At 48.1% G+C, this 21,785-nt stretch overlaps 1 protein-coding gene and 1 long non-coding RNA gene across 3 annotated transcripts in view; one reads left to right on the top strand and one right to left on the bottom strand.

The window, feature by feature from the left end:
- Positions 1-2,578, bottom strand: part of KCNB1 (potassium voltage-gated channel subfamily B member 1) — a 119,017-nt gene extending 116,439 nt beyond the window's left edge. Inside the window, exons 1-2 of one of the 2 annotated variants that reach the window (XM_077948397.1) lie at positions 2,245-2,578; positions 253-985 (exon numbers count right to left, since the gene is read on the bottom strand). In XM_077948397.1, coding sequence (XP_077804523.1) covers positions 253-819 — 567 coding nt within the window. In that variant the 5' untranslated portion in view covers positions 820-985; positions 2,245-2,578. 2 annotated transcript variants of the gene reach the window in all.
- On the top strand, positions 908-17,902 carry LOC114670500 (uncharacterized). The gene is made up of 3 exons (XR_003720162.2): positions 908-1,015; positions 1,569-1,682; positions 17,841-17,902. It is a non-coding gene; the product is annotated as an uncharacterized LOC114670500 (long non-coding RNA).
- The last annotated feature ends 3,883 nt before the right edge of the window (positions 17,903-21,785 follow it).

Raw genomic sequence — 21,785 nt, forward strand, 5'->3', positions numbered from 1 at the left:
TGGGTCCCTGTAAAACCTTCTCTCCAACAAAGTAGGGGTATAACGTCTTGGATAATAAAAAGATGGAGTGACCAGTGCCACATGGGAAAAGTCTGAGGGGGTTGGTCTTCACCTCTGGGGACTCATCCTAGCCCCTCCCCATCACTAATATTCATCTTTGGGAACGAAGCCAGAGTCCTTCAGCAGTGGTCCTCAATATGGGGATGCAGGCAGATCCCCCCCAGCCCAGCAGCCCCCAGATCCCTGACTCACCTTGGCAGCCACGGAGGAATTCGGCTTCTCCAGTAGATCCCAGAGTTTTTTCCTCTTCTCTGCACAGCACGTGTTATCGAACTCCTCGCCTTCCCGCTCCCGTAGGGTCTCGGCCTCACGCTTGAGCTCCTCGTTCATCTGCTCTTTCTTCTGGTGGTAGCGGGCCTGGCAGCAGGACTCCAGGTAGATCTCGTCGATGCCCCAGTAGTCGAGCTCTTGGCTGAAGCTGAGCGCGCACATCTCCTCCATCATGTGCAGTCGCCCAGTGCGGTAGAAGTTGAGGATGGAGGTGAAGGCGCCCGGGTGGCGGTCAAAGAAGTACTCGTTGTCGTCGAGGCTGTAGTCGTCGCACACCTCGAGCAGCGAGTCATGCGTGTTGCAGTCGCGGAGCTTGCCCAGCCGCGTGCGGGGCAGGCGGTCCAGGGTACGCCAGAGCACCTCGTGCGCCAGCCCCCCGACGTTGAGGCGGACCCGCCGAGAGCACGCCTTGCTGCGCACGATCTCCATGGGCTCGGGCGGCAGCGAGCTGGTGGAGCGGGAGCCATGCTTCGTCATGCCCGCCGGCATCGCTGATCCGGCCGCCCCCGCCCCCCCTGCCCCCCCAGGCCGCTGTCAGTCGACGGCAAGGCCCGCTGCTGCGGGGGAGGGGGGCAGGGAGCGCTGTGGGCTGCTGGGGGTGCAGGGGGCCGCGCGGGCGCGCGTCACGGCCGTCTTCTCACCTCCATCCCGACGGCTGCGAGGCAGAAAGCGAAAGCGGACGCGGGTCAGCAAACGGGGAGCTAGGCATGCTGTCCCCCCGCCCCCCACCTCTCCACTAGGCTCCCAGCCGGCCTTGACCTTCCCCGCGCTTAAGCAGCTCAGTGGGGTAGGACGGATGGGCGCTGTCCCTCCAGCCGGTGCTGAAGTCCGCCCCACCCCATGGACGGAGGGAGGGGCTGCCCCTCGGGGCGGGGAGAGAGCCCCAAGAGATGCCCCTGGAGCCCGGGAGGCCCCACCCCGGGCTTCTGCGGCCCAGGCGCGACCCAGCCGCCCGGGGCGCTGTCCGCCCCTTAGAGTGCTGAAACTCGATTCTTTATGGGTCTCCCGATCGAGTCCCGAACCTGGCCCCACCATGGGGAGAGAGGGGGAGCTGCATGAAAACTTTCTTTCTTTCTTTCTTCTTCTTTCTTTCTTTTTTCTTTTCTTTTTTTTTTTTTTTTAACGAGTTCTCTTCTTTTCCTTCCCCTGCTCGAGATAATCAAGATTTTGGGGGTGGGGAATGGCAGCGGGCTTTTTTCTAAATCTTAAAAGATTTGGGGGAATTCCGGGGGTTCCAGGTGCCCACCTGTCCGAGGTCACAACAGACGGAGTGTGCACAACAGCCCCTCTGTCCTGGAGCGACCCCTCTTCCCAAACATCGGAGCATCTCCTGAGGTCGCTCCAGCGACGAGGTGAGCCGCGAGGAGGAAAAGCCCACTCTCGCCTCTCCCTCTGCGCCCCCAACCCTACCGCAGGAGGGGCGGGCAGAGTCCTCAGGATCCGCCTGCTCCGTCCGCCCCTCGCTCCTTCCCCGCCCCCTTCTCCTCCTCCTCCTCCTCCTCCTCCTCCTCCTCCTCCTCCTCCTCCTCCTCCTCGTTCCTCTCCTGCGATGGCTTTTTATAACTCCGGGTTCTGCGCCTTTCCCCGGGTTTGGAAGGGAAGGGGTGGGGGAGGTGGGAGGCGGGGAAATGAGCTAAATTTTCTGGCCTTTTCAAAACGTGCCATCCTCCTACCGCGCACTGGTGATTTCGGGGGGTTTCCGTGAGCACCCCCTGCATGTAGGGCTCACGCCTTAGCCCCAGAAAGGGGATCGCGCGCCCCCCCAGGCCCCAGCCCTTGCCTGCCTCCCACCCCGCTCCCCTCCAGCCTGGAGCTGCGGAGCCCGAGCAGACCAACAGGCCGAGCTGCGGCAGGCAAGCCCCCTGCCCGTGTCCCCATGCACCCCCAAGGAAGGCCGTACTCCCCAACACTCACCCCCAGGGCGGCCGCCTCCTGGGGCCAGGGACCGCGCATCGTCCCGGCCGCCCGGGCGCCCCCGCCCGTGGGCAGCGGCGGTCCCGGGGCCGGGCTGGGCCGGGCCTACCCCGGCCGGGCAGGCAACGCGCCCGGGCTGCAGGCGCCGCGGGGCCGGGGCGCGCTCTCCGAAGCTGGGGACGCGGGCGGGCGCCGGGGGCGCGGGGGCAGGACCGCGGCCGCGCGGAGCCTCCTCCACCTCCTCCTCCTTCTGCTCCCGCGGCGGCAGCGGCGGCTGCCTGGGCGAGATCAACAAGTCGGGGCTGAGCTTCGGCTCCGCGCTCGCTGCTATTCTGTCCCGCACTTCGGAGCGCCCAGAGCCGGGTAACGAGGCGGGACGGCGCCACCTGCGGGTCGGAAGCGCGCGCGCGGCTTAACTCCTGCCTGCCCGGCCCAGCCTGCCGGGGAGGCCGGGGGCGGGCTCCGGGTTTGGGCCAAGGAGACGCTCGTGGCTGTTCATCCCTCTCCACTCGGGCCACCTGCACAGCCGGCCTCGCGATCCCGCCTTCCTTCGTCCCGTCAACAACGTGGGTTGAACGCCTCCTGTGCGCGAGCCGCGGTGCAGGGCAGGGTGATAGGCGTCTGAGATACAGCTGTGAATCAAACACAAACATCCGGCCCTCGTGGAGCTGGTTGGAAACAGATCATAAACAAAAAAGAGAAAGAATATATGAGGCGGTGACAAGCGCTGGGGGAAATAATGAAGCAGCAGGGAGGGTCAGAGGGTGGGAGGGGGCAGATCGGAACTGTAAATAGCCCTTGCTTTCATGAGTTTCCATTCTAGATTTTAGCGGGGGGTCGGGGGGAGTGTGGAGGCGGACAATGAAAACATCAGTACATATGCAATGTGGCAGGTGGTGATAACCGCCAAGAAGAAAAATAAAGCGAGGTGGGGGGAAGAGAGGGTGAGGAGTGAGCTGGTTTATATAGTCTGGTGATTCATTCATTCATTCATTTATTCATGTTAAGTTGGACATCTGGTTATTGACAGCTTCCTATGTGCAAGCAGAATGCCAGGCTCCGTGAAGGCAAAGTCTTCCTCCTGGAGCTCCCCATCCAGGCAAAACCCATCAGATAATCCCAGAAATGAAAACTGGAGGAGGTACCTGGAGAGGCAGGCAAGGGTTCTCTAAGGATGCCACAGATGGGCCTTGTGTTTACTCATTTATTCTTTCAAATTTACTGCATGATAAGTAAATAGGTGCTGGGGGCCGGCACAGTGGCTCATGCCTGTAATCTCAGCACTTTGGGAGACTGAGGCAGGAGAATGGCTTGAGCCCAGGAGTTGGAGACCAGCCTGGGCAACATAGTGAGACTCCGTCTCTGCCAAAAAAATAAAAAAATTAGCTGGCTATGGTGGTGCATACCTGTGGTCTCAGCTGCTCAGGAGGCTGAGGCAGGAGGATCACTGGAGCCCAGGAGGTCAAAACTGCAATAAGCTGTGACTGCACCTCTGCATTTCAGCCTGGATAACAGAGTGAGACCCTGTTGAAAAAAAAAAAGTGCCAGGGACGGGTATAGCAGTGAGCGCCCCTGCCCTGGAGAATGAAAACTGAACAAGACGCAGGGTTCCAACACGGGTTCCTCTCTGGCCCTTTTCTTCATTTCTAAAATTAAGGGGTTCCTTTCCATAGAGTTGCACATAGTATTATTATATATTTTTTACCTGTCCACTTATCGTCTCCATCATCATGACTCTTGTCCAGTGTACCATTGTCTTGTCTCCGTGCAACCTCCCTGCAACTTGGCATCCCTGGCTCCCACCGTGGCCTCCTACAGTTCATTCTCCCCATGGCCACCAAAACAACTGCTACATTTCATAAATTGGACCATGTTTCTCATCTGCTTAAAACCTTCCCAAGACTTTCCCTTGCTTTAGACTAAAACCTAAACTTCTGACCTATTGCCGTAATTCAGCCCTGCCTCCCTCTCTGAGCTTGTAGACCAGTGGAGGAAGACAGGTAACTAAAAAAGTGAATTTTTAAAGAGAGAGTTTCAGGCTACGGTGAGTGTTATAAAGGAAATGAAACATCATGATGGGGTGGAAAGAGACCAAGCTGCTAGCTTTAGACAGGGTGGTCAGGAAGCGTGTCTCAGAGGAGATGAATAGAGACTTGAAAGATAATGAAGGGACTAGCCATGGGGAGAATGAGGGAAGGGCATTCCAGGTGGAGGAAATAGCAAGTGCTAATGCCCTGGGCTGGAAAGGGGAAATGAACTATGTTTAAGGGACAGCAAGACAACCAGAGAGATCGGAGCAGAGGAGGCAGGAGGGACCATGATCGGGGGGCAGGGACCATGCAGGCTCATATGGGCCATGGCAAGAGCTTTGGCTTTTATTCCTAGTGAAATATGGGGAAGTTACTGGAAGTTTTGAGCAGAGTGACTTAGGTTAGACTCAGGACTCTGAAGAACAGACAGTGGGGAGCAGGGGTAGGAGTGGGGAGACCAGCAAGGAGGCTGTTGTAGTTGTCCAGGCGAGAGATGATGGTGGCTTGGTCCAGGATGGTGGTAGTGGAAAGAAGTGGTCACGCAGGATCTATATCAAGGGTAATGCTGTAAGGATTTTCTGATGGTTTGATGTGGGGTGTGAGAGACAGTGAACCATCATCCTGCTTCAAGCTGGTGTTCCTAGGGTCAGAAAGGTTCTCAGCTGGCCCCTCTGTAAGCCTAATCTGTTGAAGGCAACTTTTCCCCAGAGATCTGGGCATTCCCACAGGAGGCTGCAGAAAACAATAAATCCTTCCTGATGAGAGGGAAAAAATGACTCTATAATGGTGAAATTTCCAGGCATTACTGCAGGCATGACTGTGCCTTCCAGGTACAGCTAAAATAACGCCTAGAAAGTGCGGTTCTTCTCCACTCCATGTAACCAAGGAGTGGGGATGAACGTTTGTTAGGCACCTACTACGAATAGTCCTCTGAAGGTATAACATCCATCAGCTTCCACATCTGGAAAAAGAGATGAGGTTTTTTATAGCTGTGGAAGCTGAAGCTCCGAGAGAAGGTGTCTTGCCCAATATCTTGCTGGCGGCTGGCACAACCAGATATGGGAATCTCTTGTTTGACTCCAGAATCAACAGGCTATCCAAATACCAGAGCAGCCTCTCTGCAAAGTCCTCTCTCTATCAATTCATTTGTTGATTAATGGAATCATTCCAGATGTTTACTGAGCATCTACTATGTGCCTCAGCATGGGTGTTGGTGCTGGGAATTGAGGGCGAATCACTTACATGGTCCCTGTCCTCGTGGAGCTACACACCTCTCTTGCCAAGGCCAGGAACAGACAGAAAACCTGATGCTTATTTTTCTTCTGTATTGTTTTATTCATTTCTTAATTCCCTTTTATCTGCATTCCCCTCCCACTACCCCTTCTAACCCATAGGAAATGGTTGTCATGTGTCAACCGTATATTGTTTTGTTTGGGTTTGTTTTTGTTTTTGCTTTTAGAGATAGGGACTCACTCTGTCATCCAGGTTGGAGTGCAGTGGCATGATCATGGCTCACTGCAACCTAAAACTCCTGGGCTCAAGTGAACTTCCTGCCTCGGCCTCCCAAAGTGTTGGGATTACAGGTGTGAGCCACTGCGCCCAGCCTGTATATTGCTTCGTTTGTATGAGTTCTTGAAAACTGTTTGATGTTTTGTGTGCACTTTAAAACTTACATATATGGTTTGTGTTATACATCACATTCTATTTATTTTTCTCTAAGATCTATCCATGTTGCTGTGGGTACACCCAGCCTGCAGCTCATAATAACTGCATAGTTGTTCCTGATGACACATGTCCCCTCTCCACTGTCCACCCGCTATGTGGTCACCCAGATGACCTCCAACTCCCACCACCACAATGAATGCATCCACGAGCATCCTCCCACATATCTGCTTATGAGCCAGTATGATGATTTTTTAAAAAAACATTTCCTGCAGGTTTGGATTTGACACATCACGGAGTACATATGCACTTCATTTAACTAAGCATACCAAGTCTCCCTGCAGATGTCTGTTCCAGGCTGCATCTCACCAGCAGTGCTTGGGAGTTCCTACAGCTCCACACCCCAGCCAGCATTTGGTATTATCCAGATATCTAGGTTTTGACAGTCTAACACGTACAAAGTAACATCTCAGTATATTTAAATTTGCATTTCTCTGATTACTAATGAGTCTGAGACTCTCTTCGTATGCTTGTTGTTCTCTAGTATAAATCACCTGTGCACATAGCGGCCCATTTTGCTATCAGGATTCCTATTTTATTCTTGATGATTTGCAGGATTTTTTTGTATAATGCAGATTTTAAGTCCCTTGTGGATTTTAGACATTGCAAATATCTTCTTCTGCTTTGTCACCTACCTGTTAACTTTGTCCACAGTGTCCTTTATTAAACAGAAATCTTTTTAATGTGATCAAGATCATCTATTTTTGGCTGTATAGTTTGTGCTTTTAAAGTTTTTATTTGAGTCCTGCCCCACCCCTAAGTTGCAAACAGTTGTGTTTATTCATTTTATATTTTTATTTTTTACTTTAGGTCTTTAATCAATTGTGTGTGTGTCTGTGTGTGTTATTTAGTAGGCAGCCAACTTCATTCATTCCCTATAGTTGACTGGTTTTCTGAAAACCCCCTGTGAACCTGTGAAATAACTTGTCCTTTCCCCAGCCGATCTGTGGGCCACCTTTTTCATATGAAGCCTCCTGCACTCCCGACTCTGCTCCACTGGGCTACTTGTGCTTATGTCACTGTGGTCCTGTTTTTATTAGTATGGTTTTATAGTGTGCTTTAGTGCCTGTAGCCCTTGTCTCTTCTTTGTTCTTTTTTAGGGCAGACTTGGCTATTTGTGAACCTTTAATCCTCTCTACAAACTTTTTAGTGAGTTTATTATGGGACAGTTTCTCTTCCCTTGCACTCATTTCCTAATCCTGATCACCAACCTGCCACCGAAGCCTATCCACAGCTCCTCTGCCCACTGAAACCCCTAAGGAATGTTGCCATGGTTAATACTAAGTGTCAACTTGATTGGACTGAAGGATGCAAAGTATTGCTCCAGGGTGTGTCTGTGAGGGTCTTGCCAAAGGAGGTTAACAGTTGAGTCAGTGGACTGGGAGAAGAAGACCCACCCTCAGTATGGGCGGGCACCATCCGATCAACCGCCGGCATGGTTAGAGAAGAGCAGGCAGAAGAAGGTGGGAGAAGCTGACTTGCTAAGTCTTCTGGCCTCCATCTTTCTTCCATGCTGGATGCTTCCTGCCCTCGAACATCAGACTCCAAGTTCTTTGGCTTTTGGACTCTTGGACTTACACCAGTGGCTCTCAGGTCTTTGGCCACTGACTGAAGGCTGCACTGTAAGCTACCCTACTTTTGAGGTTTGGGGACTTGGACTGAGCCACTACTGGCTTCCTTGCTCCTCAACTTGCAGACAGCCTGTTGCAGGACTTCACCTTGTGATTGTGTGAGTCAATTCTCCTTAATAAACTCCCCTTCATATATACATCTATCCTATTAGTTTTGTCCCTCTGTGGAACCCTGACTAATACAAATGTGGACAGACAGGTCCAGGTCCCTGGAAAGAAACCTGGGGCCAATCTTCCAATCAGCTGGAAAGCCGAGGAAAGCAATTTCCCCACAAAAACGAGTGAGACAGATATTTTGATGTTGTTATGTTTGTTTGTTTGTTTGTTTGTTTGTTTGTTTGTTAAACAAACGGGATACGTTACCATGTCTGGAGATATTTTTGATTGTCATAACTGCAAGGGAGAGGGAGAGTGGTTGTCCTGGGATCTAGTGGGTGAAGGCCAGGGATAGTGCTAAGCACCATGCATGGCCCAGGACAGCCCCAACTATAAAGAATTCTCCTGCCCAAAATCTCAATAGTGGCAAGATTGTGAAACCCTACATGAGTTAGATGGAAGGCAAAGGTGTTTCCCAGTCTGGAAATGCCGTTCTTCAACGTTCTTCAATCATTAATGAGCACCTACTATGTGCCAAGCATTACTCTTGACACTGGAGCTACAGTGTAAATAAAATAGACAGTCCTGCGCTCATGGACTTATATTCTGGTGGGAGATACAGTTAATAATCAAGTAAATAAGTCATTCTGCTTGTGATAAATGCAGTGAAAAAAAGTAAACAGGAGGAAGTGATAGAGCCTGAGAGAGACATCAGCAACTTTAGATAGAGTGGTCAGGGAAGGCTTCCTGGAGGAGGCAATATGTCTGAGCTGAGAACCTGTAGGTAGGAAATGCCACCCATGTGAACTTCTGAGGAAGGAGGTACAGGCAAGGGAACAGCACAAGCAAGGGCCCTAAGGTGGGAATGAGCTTGGTGTGTTCTAAGAACAGATGAATGCTGGGACCAAGCCATGCAATGCCTGGTTGAGACTTTATTCTCAAGGTTAAGGGAGGAGTTTGAGTTTTTTCTAATTGTGATGGGAAGCCACGGTAGTGTTTTAAGCAAAGAAGTTCCATGCACTGATACGTTTTGAGGCGATGGCTCCAGCTGCTGGTGTGCACTATGAAGTATTTGAGGATAAAAGACGGTGGCAGGAAAACCCATGATAAGATTTCTCCAATTGTCCAGGGCAAAGGTAATGATATTTGGACTATGATGATAGTGGTAACGATGGCTGGACAATTTCACAACCACAAGTCTCTGATGGGAGACTGGTATCTAGTGGGTGGGGGCCAGGGATGCTGCTAAATACCATGCAATGCTCAGCACAGCCCCCCACTATAAAGAATTTTCGGCCAGGCGTGGTGGCTCATGCCTGTAATCCCAGTGCTTTGGGAGGCTGAGGCAGGCAAATCATCCGAGGTCAGGAGTTGGAGACTAACCTGGCCAACATGGCGAAACCCCATCTCTACTAAAAATACAAATAGCCAGGTGTGGTGGTGCATGCCTGTAGTCCCAGATATTCAGGAGGCTGAGGCAGGAGAATTGTTTGAACCTGGGAAGCGGAAGCTATAGTGAGCCAAGATTGTGCCACTGCACTCCAGCCTGGGCGACAGAGCAAGACTCTGTCAAATAAATAAATAAATAATAATAAAAAATCCAGCCCAAATGTCAATAGTGGCAAGATTGAGAAACCTTAGGTTAATTAAATGGAAGACAAAGGTCCCCAAGCCCAAAGCGAGTGCTACATGTTCCACATCTCTCAGATTCTTCCCCACCAGTAGCCCGATATTTACAAAGTGTGGCTCCAGATTCAGATAAAGAACATCTGGGTACACCTGGAGCTTGCAAGTGCAGGCAGTGGAAATGGCTCTGTCACTTTTCAGCTAACAGCCCTGTTGTGACTACTTGTCCATTCATTCACTTAACAGGGATTCAGGGCAAAATGACTCAGATGGCAGTGCGACCTGTGGCTCAGAGGAGGATTCTGGAGTCAGAATGGTGCTATTACTTACTTGCAGAGTGACCTTGGACAAGTGCCCTAACCTCTCCGAGCCTCAATTTTCTCATCTGAAATATAGGGCGGTAATAAAAAGAGCACTTGCTTTATAGGGTTATTATGAGGAATTTGTAGAAAGCACTTAATCATCACTAGCTCTCATTGTCTGGTAACTGTAGGTTACCTAAGGGCAGGAGCTGGTCTGTGTTGCTCATCTCACGTAACAGAATGCTTAACTAATAGAGACTTAAAGAATACAGATATTTACTTATCTCACACAAAAAGTTAAGAGGAGGGTGGCATGAAAGTTGATTCAGCAGCTCAACTATGTTATTAAGGACCCAGGTTTCTTCCACCCTTTTGTTCTACCACCCTATATATGTGGGCTTTTCATGCCCAGGCTTGTTGCCTCATCGCTACAGAATGGCTGCTATCATGTCAGGCATCAATCTTCATCAAATCATTTTCAAAGGCAGGAAGGAGGAGGTGACAAGGATGGCCAAAATAACTCTCACTTCTCTCACTCTCTCTCTCTTGTTGTAATCCTGCCACCCACTGCCAACTTCCCTACCATCTCATTGGCCGGAACTGGGTCCTATAGCCACCCCTAGGATGATCACTAGCAAAGGGAACAGGATTCACCCCATAGGGTGAGATTATTCCTGTATTAACACAACTCAAGTTCCTTTAATAAGGAAGAAGTAAAGACAGAAATTGGGTGGACAGCCAACAGTGTCTGCCATACTGTTCACCGCCATTGTGCCCAGGATTACTTTGTAATCCCTATTACAAAGTAACTGTTTAACAAATATTTTTGAACGAATAAATAAACCCTCTTATTTAAGGGCATGTAAGAAGCTTATGGAACAATTTGGAGGTTTCTCAAAATAACTAAAAGTTGAGCTACCATATGATCTAGCAATATCATTGCTAGGTATATACTTCCCAAAAAGGGAAATTAGTATATTAAAGAAATACACACTCATATTTATTGCAGCACTGTTTAAAATAGCTAAGATTTGGAAGTAACCTAAGCGTCCATCAACAGATGAATGAATAAAGACAATGTGGTACATATATACAATGGAGTACTATTCAGCCATAAAAAAAGAATGATATCCTGTCATTTGCAACGACATGGGTGGAACTGGAAAGCATTATGTCAAGTGAAATAAGCCAGGTACAGAAAGGCAAACATCACATGCTCTCACTTATTGGTGGGATTTAAACATCAAAACAATTGAACTCATGGACGGAGAGTAGAAGGATGGTTGCCAGAGGCTGGGAAGGGTAGTGAGGGCTTGGGGAGGGGGAGGTGGGGATGGTTAATGGATAAAAATATAGAAAGAATGAATAAGACCTACTATTTGATAGCACAAGAGGGTGACTATAGTCAATAATAACTTAAGTGAACATTTTAAAATAAACAGTGTAGTTGGATTGTTTGTAACTCAAAAGCTAAATGCTTGAGGGGATGGGTACCCTATCCTCCATAATGTGCTCATTTAACTTTGCATGCCTCTATCAAGACGTCTCATGTACTACATAAATATATACACCTACTATGTACCCACAAAAATTAAAAATAAAATAAATAAAGAAGCTTATGAGTAAGACACATCTCTGACCTCAAGGGTATCCAATTCTATTAGTTGGGGTAAGGTATACAGAAATAAATTTGACAATGATTTCTCTTATTGGCCCCTCCCCATCTCTAAGGCTTTGATGAGGAGACCCCCTGAGATCATTTAAAATCTCAGTATCTCAACTGACATTTGTATATATCTTTAAAAAAAAGAAAAAAAGAATGGCTATTCTCCAAAAGTTACTGGGGAAAAAACAAACACAAAAAACAGAAATGGCTGGTACGTAAGCAGTGTTCCAGCCCTCTAGGCAATCCCTATTCCAAATAGCAGAGGGTATGAGCTGGTGGACTGTGGACTTGTGTTGTTTGGCTATGAGAGTATTTTTTAAAATTGTAATCTACAGTGAAACATCAGAAGAATTTACATAAAATATGCTGGGCGCGGTGGCTCACACCTGTAATCCCAGCACTTTAGGAGGCCGAGGTGGGTGGATATCCTGAGGTCGGGAGTTCAAGACCAGCCTGACCAACATGGAGAAACCCCATCTCTACTAAAAATACAAAATTAGCCAGGCATGGTGGCGCCTGCCTGTAATCCCAGCTAGTCGGGAGGCTGAGGCAGAAGAATCGCTTGAACCCGGGAGGCGGAGGTTGTGGTGAGCCGAGATCGCACCATTGCACTGCAGCCTGGGCAAAAAGAGCGAAACTCGGCCGGGCGCGGTGGCTCAAGCCTGTAATCCCAGCACTTTGGGAGGCCGAGACGGGCGGATCACGAGGTCAGGAGATGGAGACCATCCTGGCTAACACAGTGAAACCCCGTCTCTACTAAAAAGTACAAAAAACTAGCTGGGCGAGGTGGCGGGCGCCTGTAGTCCCAGCTACTCGGGAGGCTGAGGCAGGAGAATGGCCTGAACCCGGGAGGCAGAGCTTGCAGTGAGCTGAGATCCGGCCACTGCACTCCAGCCTGGGCCACAGAGCGAGACTCTGTCTCAAAAAAAAAAAAAAAAAAGAGCGAAACTCCATCTCAAAAAAAAAAAAAAAGAGTTTACATAAAATATGGATATACAATGTCACTTGAAAAATTAAAGGATCTGATTAACACTGGAACCACATTCTTGCATAGCATGGCAATTATGCTGGCACAGAGTAGTGGCTGCCCTTGAGTCACAGCTGCTCCTTTAAAGCAGGACATGCTCTCCTGTTTGCTACAGTCTCCACCTCTCCCTAAAGCCCCTCACTCAAGTCACTTTTCTTTTTTTTCTATTTTTTTTTTCTTTTTTCCATTTTTTTTTTTTTTTTTTTTTTGAGATGGAGTCTTATTCTGTCACCCAGGCTGGAGTGCAGTGGTGTGATCTCAGTTCACTGCAACCTCCATCTCCCGGGCTCAAGTGCTTCTCCTGTCTTATCCTCCCAAGTATCTGGGATTACAGGCACATGCCCCCAAGCCTGGCTACTTTTGTATTTTTAGTAGAGACAGGGTTTTACCATGTTGGCCAGGCTGTTCTCGAACTCCTGACCTCAATTGATCCACCCTCCTTGTTCTCCCAAAGTGCTGGGATTACAGGCATGAGCCACTGCACCCGGCCTCACTCTTCTTATTTATGTTACCTGCCTGGTCCTGGTGTAAATTTGAGTCCGTGCTTCTTGCATGCAAAGGCCAAGGGACTCCAAAGAGGTAGTCTCACCTCTCTCTGTTTCCCCAGATGCTGCACAGTGCCTGATTTAGAATTTCCATTTTCTGAACGAAAAGACTGTAAGTTATTTGAAGGCACATAGCCTTCATTTCTAACAATTTTCTGCCATCATAAGAGGAGAGACTACCTAGAAATAAAGCCATTATAGGGGAAAGTTGGGCACCCCTGGATTTTCCAGTTATGTGAGCTCGTAAATTCTTTTTACCTAAGCAGAGTTGAGTTGTCATTGTGTCATCTATATCCACAAGATCCCAACTGATATAATCCTCTTTCCACTTACCAGAAGGTTATAATCTACTTTTTTTTTTTCCCCTGATATAGGGTTTCACTCTGTCACCCAGGCTGGAGTACAGTGACACCATCATGGCTCACTGCAGCCTTGACCTCCTGGGCTCAAGCAATCCTGCCATCTCAGCCTCCTGAGTAGCTGGGATCACAGGCATACACCACCATGCCTGGAAAATTTTTGTATTTTTATAATAATAGAGATACAGTTTCACCATATTGCCCAGGCTGGTCTTAAACTCCTGGGCTCAAGAAATCTGCTCACCTCAGCCTCCCAAAGTGCTGGGATTGCAGGCATGAGCCACTGCACTCATCCAGTTGTAATCTAATCTGTATATATGTACACACACACACACACACACACACACACACATACACATTTATTTATTTATTTATAGGAAACGAGGCAAAAAGAGTAATAAAAAGCAGAATATTCTATAGAGAAGGGACACTCCATCCCAGTGATATCTCAAGTACAGGCCGATTGTGGTGGCACACATCTGTAATCCCAACACTTCGGGAGGCCAAAGTGGGCAGATGGCTGAGCCCACTTTTTATTAAGCCCTGGGCAATATGGTGAAACACCATCTCTACAAAAAATCAGAAATTAGTCAGGTGTGGTGGTATGTGCCTGTAGTCCCAGCTACTTGGAAGGCTGAGGTGGGAGGATTGCTTGAGCCTAGGAGGCTGAGATTGTAGTGAGTGGAGATTGCACCACTGTAGCCCTGCCTGGGCAACAGAACAAGACTCTATCTCAAAAAAATAAGAATAAAATAAAATATCTCAAGTACAGCCATCTCATTTAAAGATAGGGAAATAAAAAGCTGATTTAGGAGAACAGGATCCCAGTGGTCACCCAGTGAGTGGGCAGGCAAGTACCAACACCCGAGCACCTGACTCCCAGGCCAATGCCCTCTCAAAATGTTTTCTGCTCAATCCTCTCTGCAGGCATCCTCTGCTGAGAAGTGTTGAGATTTTTCTTAGAGGCTGAGTGAGGTCAAGTCAACCCAATTCGTCCAGGTAAATACAAGCAATATCACCTTTAAAAGGTGCTGGCAAGAGACGTGTTCACTTGAAGTCAAGTTTTTTTCTCTTGGACTCCATAATACCTGTCATCATTTATTTATAATCCCACTGAGTATCCTACTCAGGTTTTTTGGCACATCTGGGCACTAAGCAAGGCTAATTAATCCCCCTTCCCCCATGAATTCCTGGGTAAGAATAATTGCTTTATGAGGGTGGTTATAGGGGTACCCGAAACCTCAAGGAAAATCATTACATCTCTGAGTGGATGTCACTCAGGACAACCGGTCTTTGCCGTGGCCCTGCCAGACAAAGCACCAGCAGCCTGAGGGATTTTTCCATCAGCTTGGACTCCAGTCTTCTCACCCACCTCTCTTTTGTCACACCCCAAAATAATAATCATAATCACGAGTAAAACGGGATAATGATGGAATCTTCCTCTCAGGGTTGCTGAAAGAAGTAAAAAGATAATGCATGTAAAGAGTTTCGCACCTTGCCTAAAAGTAGTAAGTACTCATTAAGGGAAGAGTAGTAGCAATGCTAACAACGACAATATCAGCTAACATTGATTGAGTGCTTCCCGTATACCAGGCCCTGTTCTAAATGCTTTGCATGTGTCTGATCTCATTTAAGATTCTTTCTAGCTCTTTCACTCTCAGGCTGAATATTCTGATATAAACGAGACCTATTAGGTGTTAGATGATACTTGAGTGAACAGATGTCTGATTCTAGTGCCTGTTCTATTTTCCACTAGCCTGATTGTCTTTATTAAGCCCTGGGTTTCCTGGCCCAAGTTCCTGGTAAGTGGATGAACTTGGTTTTCTTTTCTTTCTTCATTTTCATTTTCTAAATTAAATAAAATTTGTTCTAGAGATGGAGTCTATGTTGCCCAGGCTGGCCTTGCACTCTTGGGTTCAAATGATCCTCCCACCTCTGCCTCTCAAGTATCTGTAATTATAGGCATGTACCCAGTGTGCCTGACTGAGCCTAGTTTTCTGACCAACCCAAACACTTACCCATCTCTCCTTGCTTTCTTTTGCCTATCACCTATCCATCAACCTAATCATCCTCTCATCCATCCATATACTCAGCAACCAAATTATTCAGCTACATACCCACCCATCCATCTACCCATCACTCATCTGTTCACTCATTCACCCACTTACTCATCCATCTTTCTTTCAATTCATTCATATATTCTATCCACTATCCATCTTTCTACCTCCTCATCCACCTACCTATCCATTTATTCATCTATCCACCCATCCATACACATCTGTCTTTCCACCCATTCATCTATCTGCCCATTCACCCAACCACACATCTACTCCCTCATCCACCCCAAATAGTCATGCGTCTATCCACTACTCACTCCCCACTCATCCATCCATCCATCCTTCTAATCTATCCATGTATCTACCTGCCCACCCAGCCATCTCCACCCATCTACCACCTAACATTTGCAGTAATGCTCTGTGCTAATCCCTAGCTTGCTGTTTTGGGCTCCCTTCCTGGGAGGAAAGGTGGCTGCCATCAGAGGGTCCCCACAGAGGAAGACAGATAAGCCTGCGTGGAGTCCAGTGAGCCTCTTTGTGGCCTGGACCTTCAAAGCCACTGACTTCCAGGGTCTGTGGCCAAACAATGATGAAATGCACATGGAAAGTGAGAAGCCCTGCAATTATATGGAAAGAGACAGAGGCTCAGCCTTCCCAGTGTTACAGCTGAATGCAGCCTTCCAGCCATCCCTACCAAGTCACTCCACCATAGGGTGGAGATGGATGGAGGCACATGCTTCCAGCAGAGCAATTAGAGGGAAACTAATATCTCTTTCCCACAGAGGAGACTGGGAACTCCAAGATGCGATGGAAAGGAGGCGAGTCAGCAGAATGAGGAAATCAAAGCCACAGAGATCAAGAGCTAATTAACTGATCCTCCTAAGATAATGTTTCATTAAAATCCAGTTCTTCTGCCCTGTGGGGACTGATATCTCCCCTACCGCCTCTCCATTGCCCTTTTCCACCCATTCCTGATCTCATCTGCTTCCGCTCTGATCTTTCCCCAAGTCTTATCCCTCCTCCAATTCAACCTCCCCCAGCTACTAGCATAGACTTTTAAAGGCACAAGTCTGACCATGTCACTCCCTATTTATAAGCCTTTACGATTCATTGCCCGAGACAAAGGGCAAACTCCCAAGGTAAGGCAAAGGCCGTTCATTCATTTAACACAGATTTCCTCGGTGCTTCTCCTCTCTCACAAGCTTGGGGATGGTAGGGCACAGAAATGAGTTTCTGACCCTTGCCCTGTTTCTCCAGTTTCCTTACCCACCACTCCTTTCCACATTCCTGCATTTCAGCAAAACCTTTCCAACCTCTGGCTTAGTGAGAGCCAGTCCCCAGGGAACCTGCCCTTAGTATCCATGCTTTGCTCAGCTCACTTCCACATGGACTCTGGGCTTGGCCTTGTGACTTGCATTTACCAGTGGAATGTGGTGGCAGTAATGCCAGTTCCACGCCTAAGCCTTGAAAGGTTTGGGAAGCTTCTGCTTTTGTGCTCTTGGGAGCTCTGAACCACTGTGTAGGCAGCCAGGCTACCCTGCTGGAAGGGACTGTGTGGAAAAACCACATGGAAAGTGAGAAGCCCTGCAATTACATGGAAAGAGACAGAGGCTCAGCCTCCCAATGTTACAGCTGAATGAAGCCTTCCAGCCATCCCTACCAAGGCACCAGACATATGAATGAAGTCATCTGGACGTCCCAGCCTCACCCAACATCTGACTGCAGTTGCAGGAGAGACCCCCAAGTGAGAGCAGCAGCAGAACCATCCAGCTATAAGCCCCATTCTCTTTCTGTTCGTTCTATTAGTTCTTATGAGAACTAATGAAAGCGCCAACTTGGCTGGGCGCTGTGGCTTACGCCTGTAATCCCAGCACTTTTGGAGGCTAAGATGGGTTGATCACCTGAGATCAGGAGTTTGAGACCAGCTTGACCAACGTGGTGAAACCCTGTCTCTACTAAAAAAATTACAACAATTAACCGAGCATGGTGGCGGGCACCTGTAATCCCAGCTACTCAGGAGGCTGAGGCAGGAGAATTGCTTGAACCCAGGAGGCAGAGGTTGCAGTGAGCCAAGATCATACTGCTGCACTCCAGCCTGGGCAACAGAGTGAGACTCCATCTCAAAAAACAAGCAAACCAAAAACGCCAATCCACAAAGCCATGAGAAATAATAAAATAGTTTTGTGTTAAGTCACTACATCTTGGAGTTGTTTGTTACACAGCACCAGATATCTGATACAGGGGCCTTGCTCCTGCTATTTCCACAGCTTAGAATGTTTCTCCAACCCCAGCCATCTTCTTTACCCCACATGGTGAACTCCTATTCACCTTTCAGAGCCCATATTCAGCATCACTGTCCCTGCCTCCCATAGGCTGAGTTAACATCTCTTTCCTCTGGGAAACTGTATGAGACTAACCTACAATACTCATTTTTCCGTCTCCTCCACTGACTATGAATGACAATATTTACTCATGTAATGCTCACAAGAACCCTATGAGGGAGATGATATTATTATCCATTATCCTATTTTACAGGTGAAGAAGCTGGGGCACAGAGAAATGCCGCCAAATCACCCTGGTATTAAGTGGTTCAGCAGAGATTTAAGCCCACACAGAGCCCAAGTTCTTGTCCACTGTGGCTTCTAAGTAAAGTATAAAAAAGGTATGACATTTATTGGTCTAATTTAACACAAAATCCAGAAGGAGGTGTGATGCCAGGACCTGTCCCAGCAGCAGCCTAGCTGTCTCAGGGCCCTTGTTTGATTTTTGTGAGGTTCTCTTGTCCACATAATCACAAAATGGCTGCCATGCTCAGCCTCTCACATGACAACTCCCAGAGAGGGAGGAAGAAGGAACATCTCCCATATTTCTGAAGCTCCCCAGTGATTTTCCCAGCCATCTCATTGGTCAGTACTGGATTACATGACCACTACTAGCCCAGTTACTGGCAAGGGGAACCTGATATCCATGTTTGGCTTGGCCCTGTCTTGATTTGGAGGTTGGGCCCATTTTCTTTGAGCACAAGGCTGCCTAATATCTGAAGAAAGCCAGGGTTTCTTCTAGTGAGGAAGTTGGCCAATCAATTAGTGTCTCTTCTGCAGTGGTCAGCTCTCAGAACACCCGAAATAAAGTCATGTACAGACTCTGTTCATTCCAAGGATCTAGATGCCCCAAAGGTCACTCTCCCAGGTTTGCATAATGTCAGTTGTCTTAGTCCATTTGTGCTGCTATAAAGGAATACCTAAGGCTGCGTAATTTATAAAGAAAAGAGGCTTATTTGGCTCCATGTTCTGCAGGCTGTACAAGGTGTGGCACTGGCATCTGCTTCTGGTGAGGACCTCAGGCTGCTTCCACTCATGGCGAAAGGGGAAGGGCAGCCCATGTGTGCAGAGATCTCATGGCAAGAGAGGAAGCAAAAAAGAGACAAGGGAGGCACCGGCTCTTTTCAACAATCAGCTCTTGCAGGAACTACTAGAGTGAGAACTCACTTATTACCATGGGGAGGGCACCAGGCCTTTCATGAGGGATCAACTCCCATGAACCAAACCCCTCCATTAGACCACACCTCCAACATTGGGAATCAAATTTCAACATGAGGTTTGCAAAGGTCAAACATCCTAACTATAGCATGGGTGCACCTGCCTTGTCTCTCCCAGGCCACTGTGAAGCTCCATGGAAGGTCCTGGGGCAATAAGATAGCACACTGCCAGTTCTTCCCCAACTCATCGCCCTCCCGTCCTTGCAGACACACACCTCTGAACCATGTCTCAAACGGCCATGACTCCCAAATGCCAGACCAATAATGTGGTTGCATTTTCACTGGTCCATCATGGAATGAATGAGAAAAATAGGGACAATGGAATGAGATTTGTATAAAGCTAAATTGATTCCATTTAAAGGATGACGGTGGTTTACTTTCCTACTTAAACTCTCTCTTGGCTTCCCAGGGCATTTAGCATAAAGCCCAGCCTCCTCTTCCTGACAAGGTCTGCTCCCAGAGCAGCTCCTGCCACCGCCTCACTCAGCCTCAGCCTCCCTGGGATGCTCTCTTTCTCCAGCACACTGAACCCCTTGCCTCTCTAGGGTTCTTTGGATTTGTAGTCTCTTTCTCCTGGAATGTTCTTCCCCTAGTTCTTTACAAAGTTGCTACCTCTCATCTTGACCTCAACTCATCTCGCCACCTGCCTGGAGACTTTTCCTGACTGCCTCCAAGGCCATGGGCACATCCACCTCTATGTCAGCATCCATCACCTCCTGCTGTTTGCTTGTCTTCGGAGTCCTCCTCAGCACCTGACACTGTATTTATGCTGATTTGTTTCTTCACTGGATGGTCTCTGCTGCCCACATGTGAAATCTATTAAGGCGGAGACCTTGCCCAGACTAGCGCAGTCCCTTCCTCCCTGGTCTCCAGCTTCCCAGCCCTTGGCATGGACGGTGAGATGGATCCTGCTAGAATATAAGTTAAATCATGGCCCTTCTCTACCCAGACCCTTGCATGGTTGCTGGCCACGCTGCCTCCCTCCTGCTCCTAGAACCCACCCCAGAGCTTCCCATCTTCACATTTGCCATTGCATCTCTCCAGAACATTCTTTCCTCAGATGCCCCAATGGTTTGCTCCTCTCATTTCCATTGAGTTTCTGTTCAAAGCTCCCCCAGGGAGGCCATTCCTGCCCATTCTCTTTAAAATTTCACTTCCCATCTACTGACTCCTTTATTCTTCTCCAAAGCACTTGTCTCCATTTGAACTGCTTTATATTTTACTTATTTGCCTCATTTCTTATGGTTTCTCCCATGAGAATGTCAGCACCATGAAGACAGAGATGTATCATTTTTTTGGTCTGTGTTACTTACTGCCAGGTCTTGTTGTCTAGAACAGTGCCTGGTACAACAAGAGGTGCTCAAAATATTTACTTGACAAGTGTATAACAGCTTTCTTGAGGTATAATTCAGATATCATAAAATTTGTCCCCATGGCCAAGGATGGTGGCTCACACCTATAATCCCAGCACTTTGTGAGGCAAAGGAGGGAGGATCACTTGAGCCCAGGAGTTTGAGATCAGCCTGGGCAACATGGCAAAACATCCTCTCTACAAAAATATACAAAACAAAAACAAAAATTAGCCAGGCAGGTGTGGTGGCTCAGGCCTGTAGTCCCGCCTGTAGTCCCAGCTACTCAGGAGGCTGAGATGGGAGGATAGCTGGAGCCTGGGAGGCAGAGATTGCAGTGAGCTGAAATCACACCACTGCACTCCAGCCTGGGTGGCAGAGTGTGACCCCTGTCTCAAAAAAAAAAAAAAAAATGCCCATTTATTAGTACATTCACAGAGTTTCACAACCATCACGGTGATCCATTTTAGGAGGTTTCATTAGTGGTTACTCCCTATTTCTCCCTATTTACCCATCCCTAGAAACCACTAGCCCGCTTCATGTCTCTATGGATTTGCCTATTCTGGACATTTCGTATACATTCAGTCCTATAATAAGTGGCCTTTCATGACTGGCTTCTTTCACTTAGCATAATGTTTTCAAGGCTCATTTGTGTTGTAGCATATGTCAGTACTGGATTCCTTTTTATTGACAAATATTATTCCACTGGAATGGGGGATACATCACATTTTGTGTATCCATTTATCAGTTGGTGGACATCTGGGTTGTTTCCACCTTTTGCACTATTCAATATAGACTTTTGAGTGAGTGGTTGTGTTACTTCCAATATGAAACCTACCTTTCTGCTTTAGGGGTATTAAAATACCCTTTTGTAAGCTGACAGTAGGAGTAAATGTATTTCTTAATGCCCTTACCTGGCAAAATAAAACCCTGGGTCTCTCTGTTGACTTTAATGGTACAAGGGCACAAAAGGCCAAAGTCTTGGAGCTGCAGATCACTAGGACTCAGGCTATAACAAAGGCTGGGTTAGTGGCTCAGGGAAGCCAAGCCCTGTCCCTCTGGCCCTGCCATGACTCAGACCATGACTGGTAAACAAGAGAGCATAATGCAGCACATCTCAAAATGGGGTATGGTATCCCGCTGAGGGCACATACTGATGTCCTGAAGAGAAAGACTACATTTCCCAGCCTCCTGTCTGTCCAGCAAGATGTGGTCATGTGATTGAGTTCTGACCAATGGGATGAATGCAGGAGATTTTTCTCTTCTTTGCTTCACCCTCCTTCCTGCTGGGTGGAATGTGGACAAAATGGCTGGAGCTCAAGCAGCCATATCAGCCCCTGAGGTGGAAACCACTGGTTACAGATGCTAGAGGGTCCAGAAAGGAGGGACCTCATGATTATGGAGATGCCACACCACCTCTAGCCTCCTGTGTCTGCTTGAGAGAGAAAAAAAAAAATGTAGCTGGGCATGGTGGCTCATGCCTGTAATCCCAGCACTTTGGGAGGCTGAGGTGGGCAGATCACCTGAGGTCAGGAATTTGAGACCAACCTGGCCAACATGGTGAAACCCCGTGTCTACTAAAAATACAAAAAT

Source organism: Macaca mulatta, chromosome 10, assembly GCF_049350105.2.
Source record: "Macaca mulatta isolate MMU2019108-1 chromosome 10, T2T-MMU8v2.0, whole genome shotgun sequence".
Classification (NCBI taxonomy): Eukaryota; Metazoa; Chordata; class Mammalia; order Primates; family Cercopithecidae; genus Macaca; species Macaca mulatta.